At 39.5% G+C, this 19,092-nt stretch overlaps 1 protein-coding gene and 1 long non-coding RNA gene across 3 annotated transcripts; both read right to left on the bottom strand.

The window, feature by feature from the left end:
* Nucleotides 1-57: 57 nt before the first annotated feature.
* On the bottom strand, nt 58-8,990 carry LOC112395030 (uncharacterized). The gene is made up of 4 exons (XR_003002282.1): nt 8,931-8,990; nt 3,849-3,894; nt 1,593-1,639; nt 58-189 (listed from the first exon to the last, which is right to left on the bottom strand). It is a non-coding gene; the product is annotated as an uncharacterized LOC112395030 (long non-coding RNA).
* Nucleotides 8,991-9,742: 752 nt separating this feature from the next.
* Nucleotides 9,743-16,081, bottom strand: KLHL9 (kelch like family member 9). 2 transcript variants are annotated; one of them, XM_024738070.1, is made up of 2 exons: nt 12,481-16,081; nt 9,743-10,528 (listed from the first exon to the last, which is right to left on the bottom strand). In XM_024738070.1, exon 1 carries the CDS (start codon nt 15,527-15,529, stop codon nt 13,676-13,678), a length of 1,854 nt encoding a protein of 617 aa, XP_024593838.1. In that variant the 5' UTR covers nt 15,530-16,081; the 3' UTR covers nt 9,743-10,528; nt 12,481-13,675. The 2 variants fall into 2 exon arrangements, with proteins under 2 accessions (XP_024593838.1, XP_024593839.1); XM_024738071.1 differs by lacking the exon at nt 9,743-10,528 and having other exon boundaries at nt 11,677-12,584; nt 13,574-16,081.
* Nucleotides 16,082-19,092: the final 3,011 nt, after the last annotated feature.

Here is a 19,092-nt window from a genome sequence, read left to right as displayed (position 1 = left end):
ATAAGATAAAGGTCAAAGATATTTAAATCTGTGTTTTTGTGTTGTATCAAAGATACTCTCTTTGGCCAAGATGGTGGAGTAGAAAGACCCTGAGCTTACCTCCTCTCATGAGCACACCAAAATCACAAGTACTTGCAGAACAACCATCAATGAAAAAGACCAGAACCAACCAGAAGAGATCTTCTACAACTAAAGACATAAAAAAGGAACCACGATGAGAACGGGTAGGAGGGGCAGACTTAGATATAACCATGTCCCATACCCCCCGGGATGGGAGACCCACAAACTGGAGAAGAGTTGTATTGCAGAGGTTCTCTCCTAGGAGTAACTTCTGAGCCCCACGTTGGGCTCCCAAGCCAGGGGGTCCTGCACCAAGAAGTCGAGCCCCCAGAGCATTTGGCTTTGAAGGTCAGTGGGGCTTTATTTCCCCACCAGTTGAGACTCACAACATTGACTCCCCTTTCAAAGGGCACAGAATCTCCCTGCAGTGGGACCCAGGGAAAAAGCAGTAAATTGACAGAAGCCTGGGCCAGACCTACCTGCTGGTCCTGGAGAGTCTCTGAGAGAGGTGGCAGTGGGGGGCCGGGGGGCTGCACCTCACCCTGGGTACATGGGCACTGGCAGCAGCCATACTTGGGAGCTCTCTCTACCACGTGGACACTGGTGCGGGCAAGCACTGTTGTGGGATCCTCTCTCTAGCTCATCAGTGCCAAGACCTGACCCCACCCAACAGCCTGTAGATGCCAGTGCTGGGACACCTCAGCCCAAGCAACTTACTAGGTGGGAACACAGCAGACAGGCTGTGTAAGGACCTCCTAAGCCCACAGAGGCCTCTAGACATGGCTCCACCCACCAGTGGGCAAGCAGTGGTGCTCTAGACCAGCCTTACCCATTAGGGAGGCAGACACCAGATTCAAAACCACAGTCCTGCAGCCAATGGACCCAGTCTACCCACAGCTAGCTACACCCTGCCCTGGGATAAGCTGGTCCCCAGCCTTCCCCACTAGCAGGCCAAAACAAGCATGGGGACACCCTGGACCCTGTGCCCAACTGTGTTAGGAACCACCTCCCCCAACCCCCACTAGTGATCTGACACCAGCTGTGTGATCCCTGGGCCCTGCAGCCAGACTCCAGGACCTGGCTCTGCCTGCCAGTAGTCCAGCACTAACCTTGGGACATGGGCAGGCAACAGCCCCAGAGTCTTCTGGACCTTGGCTCCACCTACCAGTGAGCCAGCACTAGCCCTGTGGCCCCCCTGGGGTCTTGCAGTCAGCTTCCCAGTGACAAGGCCCCACGAACCAGCAGCTGGCAGCCTCTGCACCAGGCAGGGCCTGGCAACCAACCACACTGCAGGCTAACCAAGCCTACCAGACCTCCCACATAGCCCACTACAACAGAAAGACCCACACAATCCTCATGGGGTGAATGCCTAGAGCATATAGCATGGGAAATGAGATGGGAGTGCGCTGCTGGGACGCATAAGACATCTCCTACAGAAGGCCCCTTCTCCAAGGTCAGGAAACAGACAAAATGAGGTTGCTGAGGAACATGTTCCAGACGAAGGAAGAAGGAAGTAGAGATACACAACTTACCTGAGGAGAAGAATTCAGGGTAATGATGGTACAGATGATCAAAGAACCTGGGAGAAGAATGGAGAGAGAAGTTAGAAGTTTTTAACAGAGTTAGAAAATATACAGAACCACCAAACAGATATGAAGAATACAATTACTGAAATGAAAAATATATATGAAGGAGTCAACAGCAGACTAAATGATACAGAGAAATGAATCAGTGAGCTGGAAGACAGAGTCATGTAAATCACTGCCACTGGAAAGAAAGAATGAAAAGAAATGAGGACAGTTACAGATACCTCTGGGACTACAATAAGCACGCTAATATTTGCATTATAGGGGTCCTAGAATGAGAAGAGAGAGGGGGAAAGGAGCTGAGAACACATTTGAAGACATAATACTTGAAAACTTCCCTAACCTGGGAAAGGAAACAGTCACCCAAGTCCAGGAAGCACAGAGTCCCATAGAGGATTAACCCCAAGAGGAACACACCAAGACACATAGTAATTAAAATGAGAAAAATTAAAGAGAATATTAAAAGCAGCAAGAGAAAAGCAACAAACATACAAGGGAATCCCCATAAGACTATCAAGTGATTTTTCGGCAGAAACTCTGCAAGCCAGAAGGGAGTGGCACAATATATTTAAAATTATGACAGGGAAAAACCTTTGCTATGGTACTTGAGGAGGGTGTTTGCAGCCAAGAATATTCTATCTAGCAAGGCTCTAGAGGAAAAACCTTTGCTATGGTACTTGAGGAGGGTGTATCCAGCCAAGAATACTCTTATCTAGCAAGGCTCTCCTTCAGATTTGGTGGCAAAATCAAAAGGTTCATGTACAGGCAAAAGCTAAAAGAGTACAGCACCACCAAACCAGCTTTACAAATGATAAAGGAACTTTTCTAGGCAAAAAAAAAAAAAAAAAAAGGCGACAACTAGAAACAAAATTATGAAATGAAAAGCTCACCAGTAAAGGCAAACATACAGTAAAGGTAGGAAATCATCCAAGCACAAAGCTAGTAGGAAGCTTAAAAGACAAAAGTAATCAAATCATCTATATCCACAATAAGCAGTTAGGGGATACACAAAACAATTATATGTAAAATATATCAAAATCAGTAATTGTGAGGGGAGGAAAGTACAATGCATTTGAAATTAAGAGACCAGCAACTTAATCACGTGTGTGTGTGTGTGAGATATACACATTGCTATATAAAAACCTCATGGGAACCAAAAACCAAAAATCTATAATGCACACACAAAGGAAAACCAAACAACATTAAAGATAGCCATCAAATCATGAGAACAAAAGAAAAGGGGAAAAAAGACCTACAAAAACAACCCCTAAACAATTAACAAAATGGCAATAAGAATATCATGTTGATAATTACCTTAAATGCAAATGGACTAAATGCTCCAATCAGAAGACACAGAGTGGCTGAAGGGACACAAGAATAAGGCAGGTGTGTGTGTGTGTGTGTGTGTGTATACACACACACACTGCCTACAGGAGACTACAGATTTAGAGACAGAGTGAAGGTGAGAGGATGGATAAAGGTATTCCACACAAATGGAAGTCAAAAGAAAGCCATAGTAGCAATACTTATCAGACAAAATAGACTTTAAAACAGACTGTCACAAGGGACAAAGAAGGACACTACATAATGTCAAGGGATCAATCCAAGAATAAAATATAATTGTAAATATATATGCATCCAACATAGGAGCACCTATATACATATAAGACAGACATTAACAGACATAAAAGAAGTTGATGGTAACACAATAATAGTAGGGGACTTTAAAACCCCATTTACATCAATGGACAGATCATCCAGACAGAAAATCAATAAGGAAACACGGGTCTTAAGTGACATATTAGAGCAGATGGGCTTAATTGATATATATAGAGAGGATTCCATTCGAAAGTAGCAGAATACACATTCTTTTCAAGTGCACGTGGACCATTCTCCAGTATAGATCACATGCTAGGGCACAAAACCTCAGTAAATTTAAAACTGAAATCATATCAGGCATCTTTTCTGACCACAACACTATGAGACTACACGTCAACTACAAAGTTGTGTTTTGTGCAAAAAAACACAAACACGTGGAGACTAAACAATATGCTGCTAAACAACCAATGGATCACTGCAGAAATCAAAGAGGAAATCAAAAAATACTTAAAGGCAACTGAAAATGAAAACAATGCAATCCAAAATCTACAAGATGTAGCAAAAGCAGTTCTAAGGGGGAAGTTTATAGTGATACAAACTTACCTCAGGAAACTAGGAAAGTCTCAATCTTTCTTTACACCTAAAGGAACTAGAGAAAAAACAAACAAAACCCAAAGTTAGTAGAAGAAAAGAAAGATCAGAGCAGAAATACAGACTAAAAAACAAAGATCAATGAAACTGAGTTGGTTTTTTGAAAAGATAAATAAAATTGAAAAACTTTAGCTAGGCTCATCAAGAAAAAAGGGGAGAGGGCCCAAATCAATAAACTCAGAAATGAAAAAGGGGACATTACAACCCAGATCACAGAAATACAAAGGATCCTAAAAGACTACTACAAAACTATATGCCAGTAAAATGGACAAATCTTAGAAAGGTACCATCTCCCAAGACCAAATCAGGAAGAAATAGAAAATGTGAACAGACCAATTACCAATAGTGAAACTGAATCAGTAATTTAAAAAAAACCCAACAAAGTCCAGGACCAGATGGCTTCACAGGTGAACTGTACCAAACATTTAAAGAAGGGTTAACACCTGTCCTCCTCAAATTAGTCCCAAAAATTGCAGAGGAAGGAACACTTCCATACTCATTTTATGAGGCCAGCATCACCCTGAAACCAAAACCAAAGATACCACACACACACACACACACAATTACAGGCCAGTATCACTGATGAAGATAGTTGCAAAAATACTCAAAAAAATATTAGCAAACTGAATCCAACAATACAGTAAAAGGATCATATATCATGGTCAAGTAGGATTTATCCCAGGGATGCAAGGACTTTTCAATATCCACAAATCAATCAATGTGATACAGCACATTAAAACTGAAGAATAAAAACCATATGATCATCTCAGTAGATGCAGAAAAAGCTTTTGACAAAATTCAACATCCATTTATGATAAAACTCTAGAAAGTGGACATAAAGGGAACATAAGGTAATAGAGGCCATATATGACAAGCCCACAGCTAACATATTCAGTGAGAAGTTGAACGCATTTCCTCTAAGATCAGGAACAAGACAAGGATGCCCACTCTTGCCACTTTTATTCAACATAGTTTTGGAAGTCCTAGAAAAGTCCAGAAAGGAAAAAGAAATAAAAGGAATCTGAATTGGAAAAGAAGAAAAACTGTCACTGTTGGCAGATGACATGATACTATTCACAGAAAATCCTAAAGATGCCATCAGAAAACTACTAGAGCTAGTCAGTGAATTCGGTAAAGTTGCAGGATACAAAATTAATATACAGAAATCTTACATTTCTGTATACTAACAACGAACTATCAGAACAATAAATTAAGGAAACAATCCCATTTACCATCATACCAAAACAAATAAAATACCTAGGAATAAACCTAGCTAAGGAGGTAAAAGACCTGTACTCAGAAACTGTAAGACATTTATGAAAGAAATTGAAGACATCACAGATGGAAAGATATACCGTGTTCTTGGACTGAAGAATTAAAATTGTTAGAATGACCAAACTACCAAAGGCACTCTACAATTCAAAGCAATCTCTATCAAAATACCAAGAGCATTTTTCACCAACCTAGAACAAATAATTTTAAAATTTGTATGGAAACACAAAAGACCCCAAATAGCCAAAACAATCTTGAGAAAGAAGACTAGAGCTAGAAGAATAATGTTCTCTGACTTCAGGGTATATTACAAAGCTACAATAATCAAGGCAGTATGTACTGGCACAAAAACAGATACATAGATCAATGGAAAAATACAGAGCCCAGAAATAAACTGATGTATTTATGGTCAGTTAATCTATGACAAAGGAGGCAAGAATATACAATAGAGAAAAGGCAGTCTCTTCAATAAGTGGTGCTGGGAAAACTGGACAGCTACATGTAAAAGAATGAAATTAGAACATCCTCTAACACCATATACAAAAATAAACTCAAAGTGGATTAAAGACCTAAATGTAAGATTGGATACCACAGAACTCCTAGAGGAAAACATAGGCAGAACACCCTTTGACATAAATTGTAGCAATATTTTTTTTGATCTGTCTCCTAAAACAAAGTAAATAAAAGCGAAAATAAACAAATGTGACCTAATTGAGAAGATTTTGCACAGCAAAGGAAACCATCAACAAAATGAAAAGATAATTTATTGATTGGGAGAAGATATTTGCAAATGATATGACCTATAAGGAGTTAATATCTAACATATATAAACAGCTCATACAACTTAACATCAAAAAAATTAACAGCCTGATTAAAAAATGGGAAGAACTGAACAGATATTTTCCCAAAGAGGAAATGCAGATGGCTAAGAGGCACATGAAAAGATGTTCAACATTGCTAATCATCAGGGAAATGCAAATCAAAGCCACAATGAAATGTCACCTCACCCGTCAGAATGGCTCTCATCAAAAAGAACACAAATAACAAATGTTGGTGAGGCTGTGGAGAAAATGGAACCCTTGTACACTGTTGGTGGGAATGTAGATTGTGCAGCCACAGGAGAAAACAGTACGGAGGTTTCTCAAAAAACTACAAATAGAACTACCACATGACCCAGCAACACATATCGGAAAAAACAAAAACACCAATTCAAAAAGATACGTGTGGGACTTCACTGGTGGTCCAGTAGTTAAGAATCCACCTTCCAATGCAGGGGACATGGGTTTGATCCCTGGTCAGGGAATTAAGATCCCACATGCCAGAGGGCAACTAAGCCTGCATGCTGCAACTACTGAGCCCATGCACTCTAGAGCCCACACGCCACAACTACTGAGCCCGCATGCTCTGGAGCCTGCACGCCGCAATGAAGAGCCCGTCGCTGCAATGAAAGATTCCACGCACTGCAATGAAAGATCCCACATGCCGCAACAAAGATCCCACATGCCGCAACGAAAATCCCACATGCCGCAACTAAGATGCAGCCAAATAATTTAAAAAGATACATGCACCCCAATGTTCATAGCATTATTTACAATTGCCAATATACAGAAGTAAATGGATAAAGACGTGGTATCTATATACAATGGAATACCTCTCAGCCAAAAAAAAGAATGAAATTTTGCCATTGGTAGCAACATGGATGGACTTGGACGGTATTACAATAAGTGAAATAAGTCAGACAAAGACAAATACTCTATTACTTACGTGTGGAATCTAAAAACCACAACAAACTAGAGAATATAACACAAGCAGACTCACATATATAGAAAACAAACTAATGGTTACCAGTGGAGAGAGGGAAGGGGGAAGGGGCAATACAAGGGATAGGAGATTAAGAGGTACAAACTATTACGTATAAAGTAAGCTACAAGGATATATAGTACAACACAGGGAATATAGCCAATATTTTATAATAACTAAATTGAGTATAACATTTAAAACTATATAAATCACTATACTGTACACCTTATATAATATTACACATCAACTATATTTCAATTTAAAAATTTTCTTTAATGGAACCACAGGAAAATTTTTTTTTTCTTTGAATATCTGACCCTCTCTATACACTAAGAGTTACCATAGGGATTTTGTATTCATTTGAGTATCACCTGAAGACTGAACTTTCACACACACAATAAAAACTTCTGCTGGATTTTGTCATTACTGTTTTTTTAAAAAGCCTACATTTTCTGTAATCCATCTAACTAAGGATTTTGACTTTCAACCAGTAGGTGGCAGAATAACATCAACCCCTAGAAAGTAGTTGTTTCAGAGACTGTTACCAAGAAAATAGAGGAACTATTATTAGTGCATTTGGTTAAGGACCACAACTTTAACAGTTCTGTAGTGTATGCAGTCATCTTTAGTGAATATCTAAGTCTTCTTTTTTCAACCATCACTCTGCCATTCAAATATATGCTTAAAAATGGATACTAGCAACACAGATAAGGTATCAAAATCGGGGGAGAAATTCCAAAACATTCATTTTTAAAAGTATGGGAATTTCCCTGGTGGTGCAGTGTTTAAGAATCTGCCTGCCAATGCAGGGGACACGGGTTTGATCCCCGGTCTGGTAAGATCCCACATGCCACAGAGCAACTAAGCCCGTGCACCACAACTACCAAGCCTGCGCTCTAGAGCCCACGCGCTGCAACTACTGAGCCCACAATGAAGAGCAGCCCCTGCTCGCCGCAACTAGAGAAAGCCCATGCACAGCAACAAAGACACAACACAGCCAAAAATTATTAACACATGTATGTGGAATCTAGAAAAATGGTACAGATGAGTTGGTTTGCAAGGCAGAAATAGAGACAGATACAGAGAACAAACATATGGACACCAAGAGGGGAAAGTGGGGGGTGGGGGTGGGAGGGGATGAATTGGGAGATTGGGATTGACATATATACACTAATATGAATAAAATAGATAACTAATAAGAACCTGCTATATACATAGCACAGGGAACTCCACTGTACAGTGGAAACTAACACAACATTGTAAAGCAACTATACCCCAATAAAAAAAATTGTTTTTAATTAAAAAAAAATACCTCTCTTTAACAAAGGAATTTAAAATTCTAATTCTAGAATTATCCCTATTAAAATTACCTACAAGGCACAATGCCTCGTGTTACAACTATAATCTGCTGGAAGTATTAACCAATGCTTTAAATTATGATACAAATAATATGAAAAAAGGTTTTTATACTGTGCAGATAACATGACTCTCTAAGGTAAAAAAAACAGAATCCCCCAAAATCCCCTCAAAATGTTAAGAATCAATGAGTAATAACAAAAACATGGTAAAATCATGTATTTCCTACTACTGCAATAGTTTGAAATATAATGTGAAAACAAAACCCCATTCAAAACAGCAATCTACATGCCAAGGACAACTTGAATAAAATATCATTATAACTGAAGAAAAAGACCCTAGTTTGCCCACATTATAAATAAGACCTTTATTACATGATTTTTACAAAGCATAAAAATTCAGTGAGAAAGTAAAGATTATTCAAAAAGTTGTGATGGAACAAGTGGATAATAACTTGGAAACAGAAAACTAGTAAAAAGCTGTATCCATAACAATAACATAAAATACCAGGGTAATTACACCTTCACATGATGGGGGGAAGTTGTGCAAGACAGCATTAAAAAAATGACAAAGGAAAAACTAATTTCACTACATTACAAAAAATACCTTGGGGGCTTCCCTGGTGGTGCAGTGGTTGGGAGTCCGCCTGCCGATGCAGGGGACACGGATTCGTGCCCGGTCCGGGAAGATCCCACGTGCCGCAGAGTGGCTAGGCCCATGAGCCATGGCCGCTGAGCCTGTGCGTCCGGAGCCTGTGCTCCACAACGGGAGAGGCCACAGCAGTGAGAGGCCCGCATACCGCAAAAAAAAAAAAAAAAAAAAAAAAAATACCTTGTATGTTAAGACATGCACTCAAAGAAAGATGGGAAAATACTTGCTGTAAAGATAGATTAATAGTCTTAATATAAAAGGAATTTTCATAAATTTATTTTAAAAATTCATCTTCATTTCAACGAGAAAAAAGAAAAGCTATCTGAACAAGAGACAGGCAGTAAATGCTACCTTAGCACGTTAAGAATAAGCACTGACAAAGCAATAAAGGACAAAGAATGTGACATCAGTACTATGTAAAAAAAATTATCACCAAAAGGTCAAAATGCAATAAAAGACAGACATATTTGACTATTAAACTGAATGTGTAAAGGTGGTCAAAAGGTACAAATAAGTCCTGGGGATATAATGTTCAGCATGGTGACTATCAATAATACTGTATTGTATATTTGAAAGTTGCTAAGAGAGTAGATCTTAAAAGTTCTCATCACAAGAAAAAAATTGTATTAACTATGTGTGGTAATGGAAGTTAATTAGACTTATCATTTCATAATATATACATATATAGAATCATTATGTTGTATGCCTGAAACAAATATCATTATATCTGAATTTTAAAAAATTGAATAGCCCAGCCCCCACAAAAATGACATAAATTGAGGAAAAAAGTCTTTGTAGCTAATAGGATACTTAATAGACAGGAACAAATGATTCACATATGAAAAAATGCACATGCTCAATAAGCAAAAAATTCAGTGTTTCCAATAATTAAAGAAATATAAATCCAAACAGTAAGATAACTAGAACTGCCAAGATTGCCTTTGAAATAGTCACTAAACACATTCTGGTGGAAACGTATAGTCACACAATCCTGGAAATATTTTTCAAAAGCCTAAAAAAGCCTACACTATTTGACTCAGATTTTACTTAGAAATTATCACAGGGTAATAAGAGATAAACAAAATTTTTTGAAAGAATATTAAATTTGCTTAATTTATGATAAAAAATTGGGGGTAGATATTTAAATATATAACCGTAGGGAAATGGAAAAAAAAATATGAAGGCACATTCGTGGGTGAAATACTGTATAGACATTTAACACTTTCAAATAAAAGAACTTGTGAAAATCATTAAGACAAAACTAAAGTAAAAAATTATGCAATACAATGACAGTAACAAATATCTTACTAAATGCTTCTCTGTGTATGTTTTATGCTAATCACTTTATAATATCATCTCCTTCCAATTCTGATATAGATAACAGTTATTAGTGCCCACCACCAATCCCATAGACAAATGAGAAAATGAAGCTTAGAGAGGTTAACTTACCCTAAGGTCTTTCAATCGTTGAGCTGCGGATAGAACGTTGGTTTTACTTCTGATAGTATGCTTCTGTAGTTTTGAATGAAATTTTCTGTAGGAGTATATTTTGTCTTTATAATCAGAACAAGATAATTTTAATTACAAACCAGAAAAATTTGAACATGATTAAATATGTTTGCTTTGCAGGTAATCTACAGAAATACTACTCTTGGCAAGTGGGAAAAAAATTAAATATGGATTTTTATCTGGTTTTAAAATGGAATGTTTTTCTTAATGCACATGCATTTGATAATTAGGAAAAAAGCACCTTACATATTATTTTCTAATACATACAGATTTTAGAAAACTTGGAGAAAGCAGTGTGTGCCTTTGGAAGTTGAACTTACTTCCTTTTATCATCCAGATTTTAGCTTAAGTTCTGACATATTTGCAAAGTATTTGACAAATGTCTGTACATATATAAATTCATAATATACCTAGTATTAACATGTTACTTTTGACATGTGTAATCACTGATAATTTACACCCTCTGTTCACTTTCATTTTCCTGTACTTACTGTAATAGGAATTATTTTTATAATCAGGAAACTTAACAAAAGCTTATTTTTGAAACTATCAGAAAAACTAAACCAAGAAATAAAATGTTAACAGAATGCCTTACATGCTTGCAGCTTTTATCCTCTTTTAAATATTTTTCTAAATGTTCTGTAAAAAAAACTATCAGCTTGTAAAATAAAGACATCTTTCCAATCATTTTAGTCACCTCAAATTTCTTTATCTGTAAGGAAGGAATTCCAGATTTAATTAGATTTAATTAGCATAACACCAGTCAGCTGTTTTATGATTATCAAGAGTCCTGTCAATTGCAGAAAGTTATACAGTAAAAGAATGAGAGGTGGGATGTGTGAGGCTGGAGGCAGGCGGTAAAGGTGGAGCAGTTAACTTACCTGGCTGAACAATATTTAGTTAATTACAAAGCAACACAGTCAAATGTAATAGAAGGCAGAAACCTTTTCTCAACAAGGGAAAGAGAAAAGCTTATGCAGAGCAGACATGGGGCAATACCATCTCAGCATGTCAGAATTAGCACCAAAAAAGTAATACATCAAAATGATGTAAAAAATAAAGGAACCATAGCAAAATTATACCCAAAAGGTCAAAATGCAAAAAGATGGACAAATTTGATCTCAAAATTAACTAAACAGCCCTGCCTCTGTAAACCTCTAACAGATTGAGAAAAAAAGTCAATGCAAGCAAATGCCAGTTAAATTATATTTATTATATAAAGAGATCCTATAACTGGATATGAAAAAGGAAGCAACTCCAATAGGTATTACAAGGGCAAAGGATATTAACATTCGATTAAAGAGGAACACAGCTACTCAAAAAACACAAATATTTAACTTCATTAATAATTAGGGAAATAAATGGGATGCTATTTCTTGCTTATTCAATGTACAAAGTTATTAGCAATTTCTACTTTTTCTATTTCCTAAATGTTCTCAAATGTGCTATTTTTAGTAATAAAAAATTGAATCATTTAAAAAAAATAGGAAGTATGAAATTTTCTGCCAATGCAGAAATCATAAAAGCATTAAAATGAATCAATACCTGTATGGGCAGTGAGGTTCAGATCCCTTGAAGCCAATTCCTTTTGTCTTGGTTCCTGAGTTTTATTATGAGGTTGTCAATAAAGAGAAGGTTGTTCCTGATTTACACTATGACAATCTCCCAAGTATAGGGATATAAATATAAACATATGTATGTAAATATGTAAATTTTTTCTTCAGGTAGACAATTATTCCAGGGAAGTAACTCTTCAGATTCTTCAGAATCACTCACTTCGGAGGACTCTTATGATTCCATTTGCGGATAAGGCCCCATTAAGTTCTCCCCATGTGGTTCTGAACCAGTAGGGATGCCCTTGGTATTGAAGAGGCTGAAGATCTACTTTAGTACTGCATGCAAGACAGCAGTGTCCTAGGCTTTCTACAGCTGGCTTCTTAGGGAATCTGAAGTTGGTCCTGTCCTTTAGACATAGCCAAAAAGACATTTTTCTGACCTGATGCCAAACAGTACATCTTCTGCTTGCTCAGATTACAGCCTTGAGGCAGATCACACAAAGCTCAGGATGCACACGGGCTGGAGCAGCACCAGGGCAACCACCTCAAATCAAACAGTCGTGTTAGAATGACTAAGTTGGGAGACTGAACTTAAAAACCTATAGCTTTGATCAGTATGTTTTTCTTTGTCTTGTTCATAAATTTTACTGAACAAAAAGGTGGAATGTAGCAGAGCCTAAAGTTACTAAGAAGCAATTCTCTGAGACTTGAACTTTGCTAAATAACCTGTATAAAGGCAACTCTACAGAAAACAATATACAAGCAGAAAAACTAACAAGTTTCATCTGTAGTAACAATTCAGTCAAATGACAAATTTGGTTGTCAATTTAATGTAGTTCTTATCTACATCAATTCAGTAAGACAACACAGACATTTATTCTCTAGTACTGAATTCCCATTTGAATAGAAATAGCTGCTAGGCAGAAAAGAATTTAAATTTAAAAACAATTTCACTATAGCTAAAGTGCCAATTGATTTAAAAATTATGTGTATGCATGCATATACATTGTGTATGTGTGTGTGTGTGTGTGTGTGTGTGTGTGTGTGTGTATTTTCTCTCTCCCTCTCCCCAGAAAGATACAAAGTCCTGACTTAGGGTTGTACTATTTTTTGAGTTAATATTTTTGAATTTATTATTTCTCTGGTCTGCCTAAGAATCGTTACATATTCTGAATGTACCCACACAATCTGGTGAGTTGGCAGCTATGTCAAAAACTCTATGAAAAAAGGGAGGCAGCTAATAAGGCTTGGAGACCTTTTTTGTTTACTATTTCAGGTTAGAGCAGGCAGCCTCCCTTTGATGTTTTGTAGTCAAAGATGAAAACTTTCAACTTTGAAGCATAATGAATTCTACATTTACTACAATCACCTACACTTTGACTTACACACCACCACAAAAAGACATCTAACAAACATTTTTCTACTTATCTTTCTACATTTGTTAAAATGGCTATGTTGAATACATTTTCAGAATGCATTTGTTAACCATTTGATAAACATACTAAGCCAAGCAATACAAATAACATCAATTACCTTTTTATCTAATAACTGTACCAATCAATGTAAGAAGATACAACTGAAGGGGAAGTATGGGATCATCCATGATGCACTGCAAAGGTATTTTACACCTTGGTCCTAAGAATGATCTGAAGGTGCTGAAAGAGGTGATTCTCTGGAAGGTGACCCAGGGTTTTCTTCAGGTGGAAAAACTGTGAGAGTACAAGCTCGAATGCCACCAAGTGACTCTGGAAGGTCAAAAACTTTATGCCACTCATCCTTTTCTGGGTCATATTTCTGGACAATTTCTACCATACAACGATTATTCCAAGAATATCCACCTACGACATAGATTTTATTTTCAAAGACGGCAACTCCGACATCACTCTGACCTCTTAACATGGCAGCAATTGGTGTCCACTGGTCAAGGGTCGGTGAATAGTATTCACAGCTTAGAACATCATCATAATCACTTGTTCCTCTGAAGTGATTGCCACCAATGACATAGAGCTTGTCTCCAACTGTACACATGCAATGCAGACCTCTGACTGTAGTCATTGGAGCCTTCTGTGTCCATTTGTCTGTATCAGGGTCAAAACACATGAGCTCGTTTTGGAAAGTATCATGAGTAATTCCTCCTGAAATATACATTAAGCCTCCATACACTGTTCCAGCATGGCCATAGTGGGGTTCACTCATTTTTGCAACATAGCTCCACTCATTCATTCTTGGATTGTAACATTCTACTGTGGCCAGCTCACCAGCTGCACTTCGCCCACCAACGGCATACAAATGTCCTTTGAGAGCACTCAAGTGGAAAAATGTGCGCTTTTCATTTAATGAAGCAACCTGCATCCACTTATTATACCGAGGGTCAAATCTGAAAACTGTATCAACGGCAGTTTTTCCTTTTGTATCATAATTACTTTGACCACCAACTACATAAAGAAAGTTTCCAATGACAGCAATGCCATGCTGGTAACGAGGAGCATCCATTGGGGCTAAAGATCTCCACTCTTGCGCCCTTTCATCATACATCCGTAATTCTTTACTGACAACCAGCTGCTGCCTCAAAACGCCTCCTAATGTAACCAAGTGGGTTGAGTCAGATCTAATGGCAGTTCTATCTGACTGCATCACTGGCTGCATATATGGCATCATTTGGTAATTGCTAGCTTCCAAAAGCAAATTCACACAGGTATTGTCTGTTCTCATGAAATCTACTGTCTGCACATAATTGATGAGATCCTGTGGTGTCATCAGTGGAAATCGAATATTCTTCATTAATTTTGCAGCATAATCCATCCGAGGGTCTTCCAACCTTAGCCAGCGACAGGCAGCCTTGAAAAGCTCAAGTTCAGTACAGTGCTTAAGACTATTGCTAGAAAGCACAAAGGCAAGCCGTTCAAAAGGGAGTTTTAGAAACTCCCCAGTACTCAATAATGCAGGAAAATTCTTCAGGATGAAATTATTGACGTATTTATCTACCTCTATAAGATTGTAGGTGTTAGCAATTCGTCCAACTTCAACACAGTTATCTAAAGAGACTCCTGAAATAAGAAACACTTTACAGAAGTCTAAAACAGGTAAAATTTGTAAAAAGCTGGCAGCTTCAAGTGTGTCCTGAAGATTGTCCATATTAAGAGAAAGTTTTGCAGTATAAATAAAATCAATTATTTTCTTCAGACCAACTTTGTTCACCCCATGAAGCTTAATGCACATTAAATCTTGTTCTTTCATTCCACCTGTGAACATAGCCTTGAAATAATCACTAGCAGACGCCATCATAGCTCTATGAACAGGGAAGATTTCATCTCCATCACCTGGTACCAAGGTCACGTCACAAAGCAATCCTTCTATTCTAAGCTGATCAAAGCCTTGCAAAACCACCGAACTGTGAGTATTGCTGGTAAAAAAACGTGTGGTTCCTGCCTTGCAAGGCTGTAAATGGGCGGAGACGCCCATTTCACCGTTACCAAGAGACACTTTCATGTGAAAGCCTTCCTCTTGCACAAAGATGTATGCCGGCCAAAGAGGTTATGACCTGAAAGCTTTAAAGGAAACGAGGATGTCCCAAGAGCAAGAGATCTTGCTTTCCTTATCAAGGGCAAACAGTCACTGTGGCACACCTCAGAACACACCAGTCACTCTCTGAAAATTGTTCTATAGCAAGACCACAGAGGGCTGTGGACCTCAAATCTGATTATTATGTAGATAATTCATCACCTGAAGGCAGTTTAGTGACCCGGTTCACCGCGTCCGGCCTGCGTTGCCGCTCCTCCCGCAGTTCCGCTCCGAGTCAAGGGGGAGGTGCCGCCACGTCCTGCGGCCCCGTGGCTCGCTCGGCGGCGAAGCCGGGTACCTCAGCGAGCGGCCCGCCGCGCCCTCCGCTGTCCTTAGAGCGTCGCCGCGGCTATGAGCCCGTCGTGGAGCAAGGGCCTGGAACACTGGGCTGCAACACGGGCCGAGGCCCCGACGCCGAACCGGCCCTTCCGGAAAGGCCTGCTCCCAGGATCCCCCGGGCTAGGAGCGGCCGTGGCAGCTACTGCGGCTGCGCGGCTGCCCGACCTCGCCAGTGGGCGGTCGTGTGAGGAATGGGAGGAAGTGGGCGGGGGACTGGAAGGGCGGGGTTTGGGCAAGGCGGGGCTGTGCCGGATGGGCCCGCGGGGCCTCTTGGGGTACTTTGTATGTGGCATTAAATGGGCTGGAATGGGTGCATGTATATTATGCTTGACCGAAACCTTTCACGGCAGCTGAGCTGTCCCCCTAAATGCATACTTTGAGATTTACACTTCCTGGCTTCTTCCTTTTGTTACTTCTGAGTGACAATGAAATGCAGCTTTTGTAGAAATTGAAAGGCAGCATGGGGGAAAATGCTTAAAGTTTTTTCTCTATTAAAAAAAACTTTAAAATTCTTATCCCAGGGCTTCCCTGGTGGCGCAGTGGTTGGGAGTCCGCCTGCCGATGCAGGGGACGCGGGTTCGTGCCCCGGTCCAGGAAGATCCCACATGCCGCGGAGCGGTTGGGCCCGTGAGTCATGGCCGATGAGCCTGCGCTTCCGGGAGCCTGTGCTCCGCAACAGGAGAGGCCACAACAGTGAGAGGCCTGCATACCACAAAAAAAAAAAAAAATTCTTATCCCACAGGGGAATGCCCTGGTGGTCTAGTGGTTAGGACTCGGCGCTTTCACTGCTGTGGCCCGGGTTCAATCCCTGATCCGGGAACCAAGATCCCACGAGCCACGCAGCCCAAAAAAAAAAAAACATCACCGCGTCCGGCCCGCGCAATTTAATAGACACTTCAGTTATCACTTTGGTTCATAGTTTCAAATTTTAATCATTTAAAACATGTCATTTGCCTCTTTTAAAATACCAAATTGTGACTATGCTATGTAAGTAATTTAGCCTGAATTTTTGCCACTCAATGGAATTCCATCATCAGTAAATTTTTCGTGCTTTTGTTTTCTACTCACAAATTTTTAAATGGATACACAATTGTCTGATAACTACACATACTATAGTTTCCTTGCCCATCATTTGTTCCTGAATATATACTTTCTTGTTCTCCACTGTTTTATAGAATCTGAGCACAAAACTTTACCTGTTTTTGGATAAATCCTAAGGGCAGAATGCTGATTGAAGACAATTTTTTTTCCAAAATACTGTCACCAGCAATGTTTGAGTGTGTATTTGCCTGCTACTGATCTTTCCCTTTATGAATATTTTGCTAACTTACATTTTTTAAATTACTAGTAAATTGGAATTTGGGCATATGAATAAATGTATACTTTGACACAACTGCTTCCAACATTTTCCACAGTTTGAAGTTATTACTGTCTTTTAAATCCTTCCAGTTTCTTTATGCATATGCCAACTGATGAGAATATAGGTGCATTATTTTATTACACTCTCCCCCTTTTTTAATATAAAAGATAGCATACTATACTCACTGTTCTGCACCTATCTTTTTTTTTTTTTTTTGCGGTACGCGGGCCTCTCACTGTTGTGGCCTCTCCAGTTGTGGAGCACAGGCTCTGGACGTGCAGGCTCAGCGGCCATGGCTCACGGGCCCAGCCGCTCCGCGGCATGTGGGATTTTCCCGGACTGGGGCAAGAACCCATGTCCCCTGCATCAGCAGGCAGACTCTCAACCACTGCACCACCAGGGAAGCCCTGCACCTATCTTTTTTAACTTGGAGATCTTCTCATTCATATATCGATAACTGCTTTATCTTTTTAAATAGCTGTACTGTTTCCCATTGAATGGGTGTGTCCTACATTATTTGATTAGTCCCCTACCCATGGACATTTAGCTGGTTCCAATGGTCTTCTGTTGTTTCTGGTAGATGGCAGCAAGGTCCACAAGGCTCAAATCACTGCTCTCCTCCATCAGATGCTTCAGCAAATCTTCAAACTGTTCAGCATAAGAGGGTGGTTGGAATGAGACCGGCCTGGAGAAGTTCTTCACTGGACTTCATCAGCATTGGCAAGTCCTGCAGACCGGCTTGTTGCAGTAGTTGGGGATGGAAGAACTCCCCTGAGCTGTGAAGACTCCATAATGGCTGTTTAAAAGCACTTCCAAGGAAACAGTTTTTCTCTGGAAAAGAAAGAACAGCTGCTACACCTGGGCAGTTGTCAGAGCAAGAAATCATGAAATCCTTCTCTTTATTATCAAGCTTGCAAGAACGATTAAGAGCTAAGTGTAAGGCCAACTGGCCCGAGGCAGGGGAACGCAATCAGACTCACAGGTTGCATCAGACCGAAACTTTCCCGACCACCCAGTTCCAGAAACTGACCTGGAGACTTTCCCGACCACCCAGTTCCAGGAACTGACCTGGGGACTTTCCCCACTGCCCAGCCTTCCCGCCTTTCGAGGGGCGGGACTAATGGTCCCAAGACTGATGCGACCGGCACCGGATATTGCCACCATACCCGAAAAGACCACCAAATACCCTGCGCCCTCCTGGATTCACCACACCCCTTTCCCTTCTTCCCCTATAAATTCTGCCCAAACCCTCGCCCGGGTGCGACTTCTCTGGCCCCTTTCTCTCGGACCAGTGAACCTCGCCCAGGAGCGTTCCCAAATAAAGCTTGTTTAAAAGCTCTCCTCCGACTAAGGAACTAGAGGTATGCTCTTAAAGAAACAATTATGGACAGATACAACTCATTGTACTCCCACATGTTTAGTAATTTCAAAAAGACTTGTTTTTTTCTGCCTTCATCATAAAATAAACGGATTAAATTTGTCAAAACATTTATTGGTAGTATTAAGCAACTATAAGTAAAAGCATCTAGTTCATAGGGGGCACCAGACCATCACAGATAACCTTATTAATGTACTTATGTACTTAAATATCTATTTTACTATATTTATTATATTTCAGTATTTTTGCTTGTATTTGTGCTAATTACACGTGTTCATCTTTATATTTTTAAGTTATTTAAAGTTTTACTTTCAAATCTTTTTGCATTTGTTTATTTTTAAGAAAGTAATACCAAGACTGATTTTGCAACCTCAATTCCCTGGTGGCGCAGTGGTTGAGAGTCCGTCTGCCGAT

This window comes from Neophocaena asiaeorientalis, unplaced genomic scaffold (genome assembly GCF_003031525.2).
Source record: "Neophocaena asiaeorientalis asiaeorientalis breed wild unplaced genomic scaffold, Neophocaena_asiaeorientalis_V1.1 scaffold460, whole genome shotgun sequence".
In the NCBI taxonomy this organism is placed as follows: Eukaryota; Metazoa; Chordata; class Mammalia; order Artiodactyla; family Phocoenidae; genus Neophocaena; species Neophocaena asiaeorientalis.
The sequence above is the reverse complement of the archived record's forward strand: the minus strand, read 5'-3'. Positions and strand labels throughout refer to the sequence as shown.

Coding starts and splice junctions, on each gene's coding strand:
- KLHL9 (XM_024738070.1), bottom strand. CDS start 15,529: ATGAAAGTGTCTCTTGGTAACGGTGAAATGGGCGTCTCCGCCCATTTA.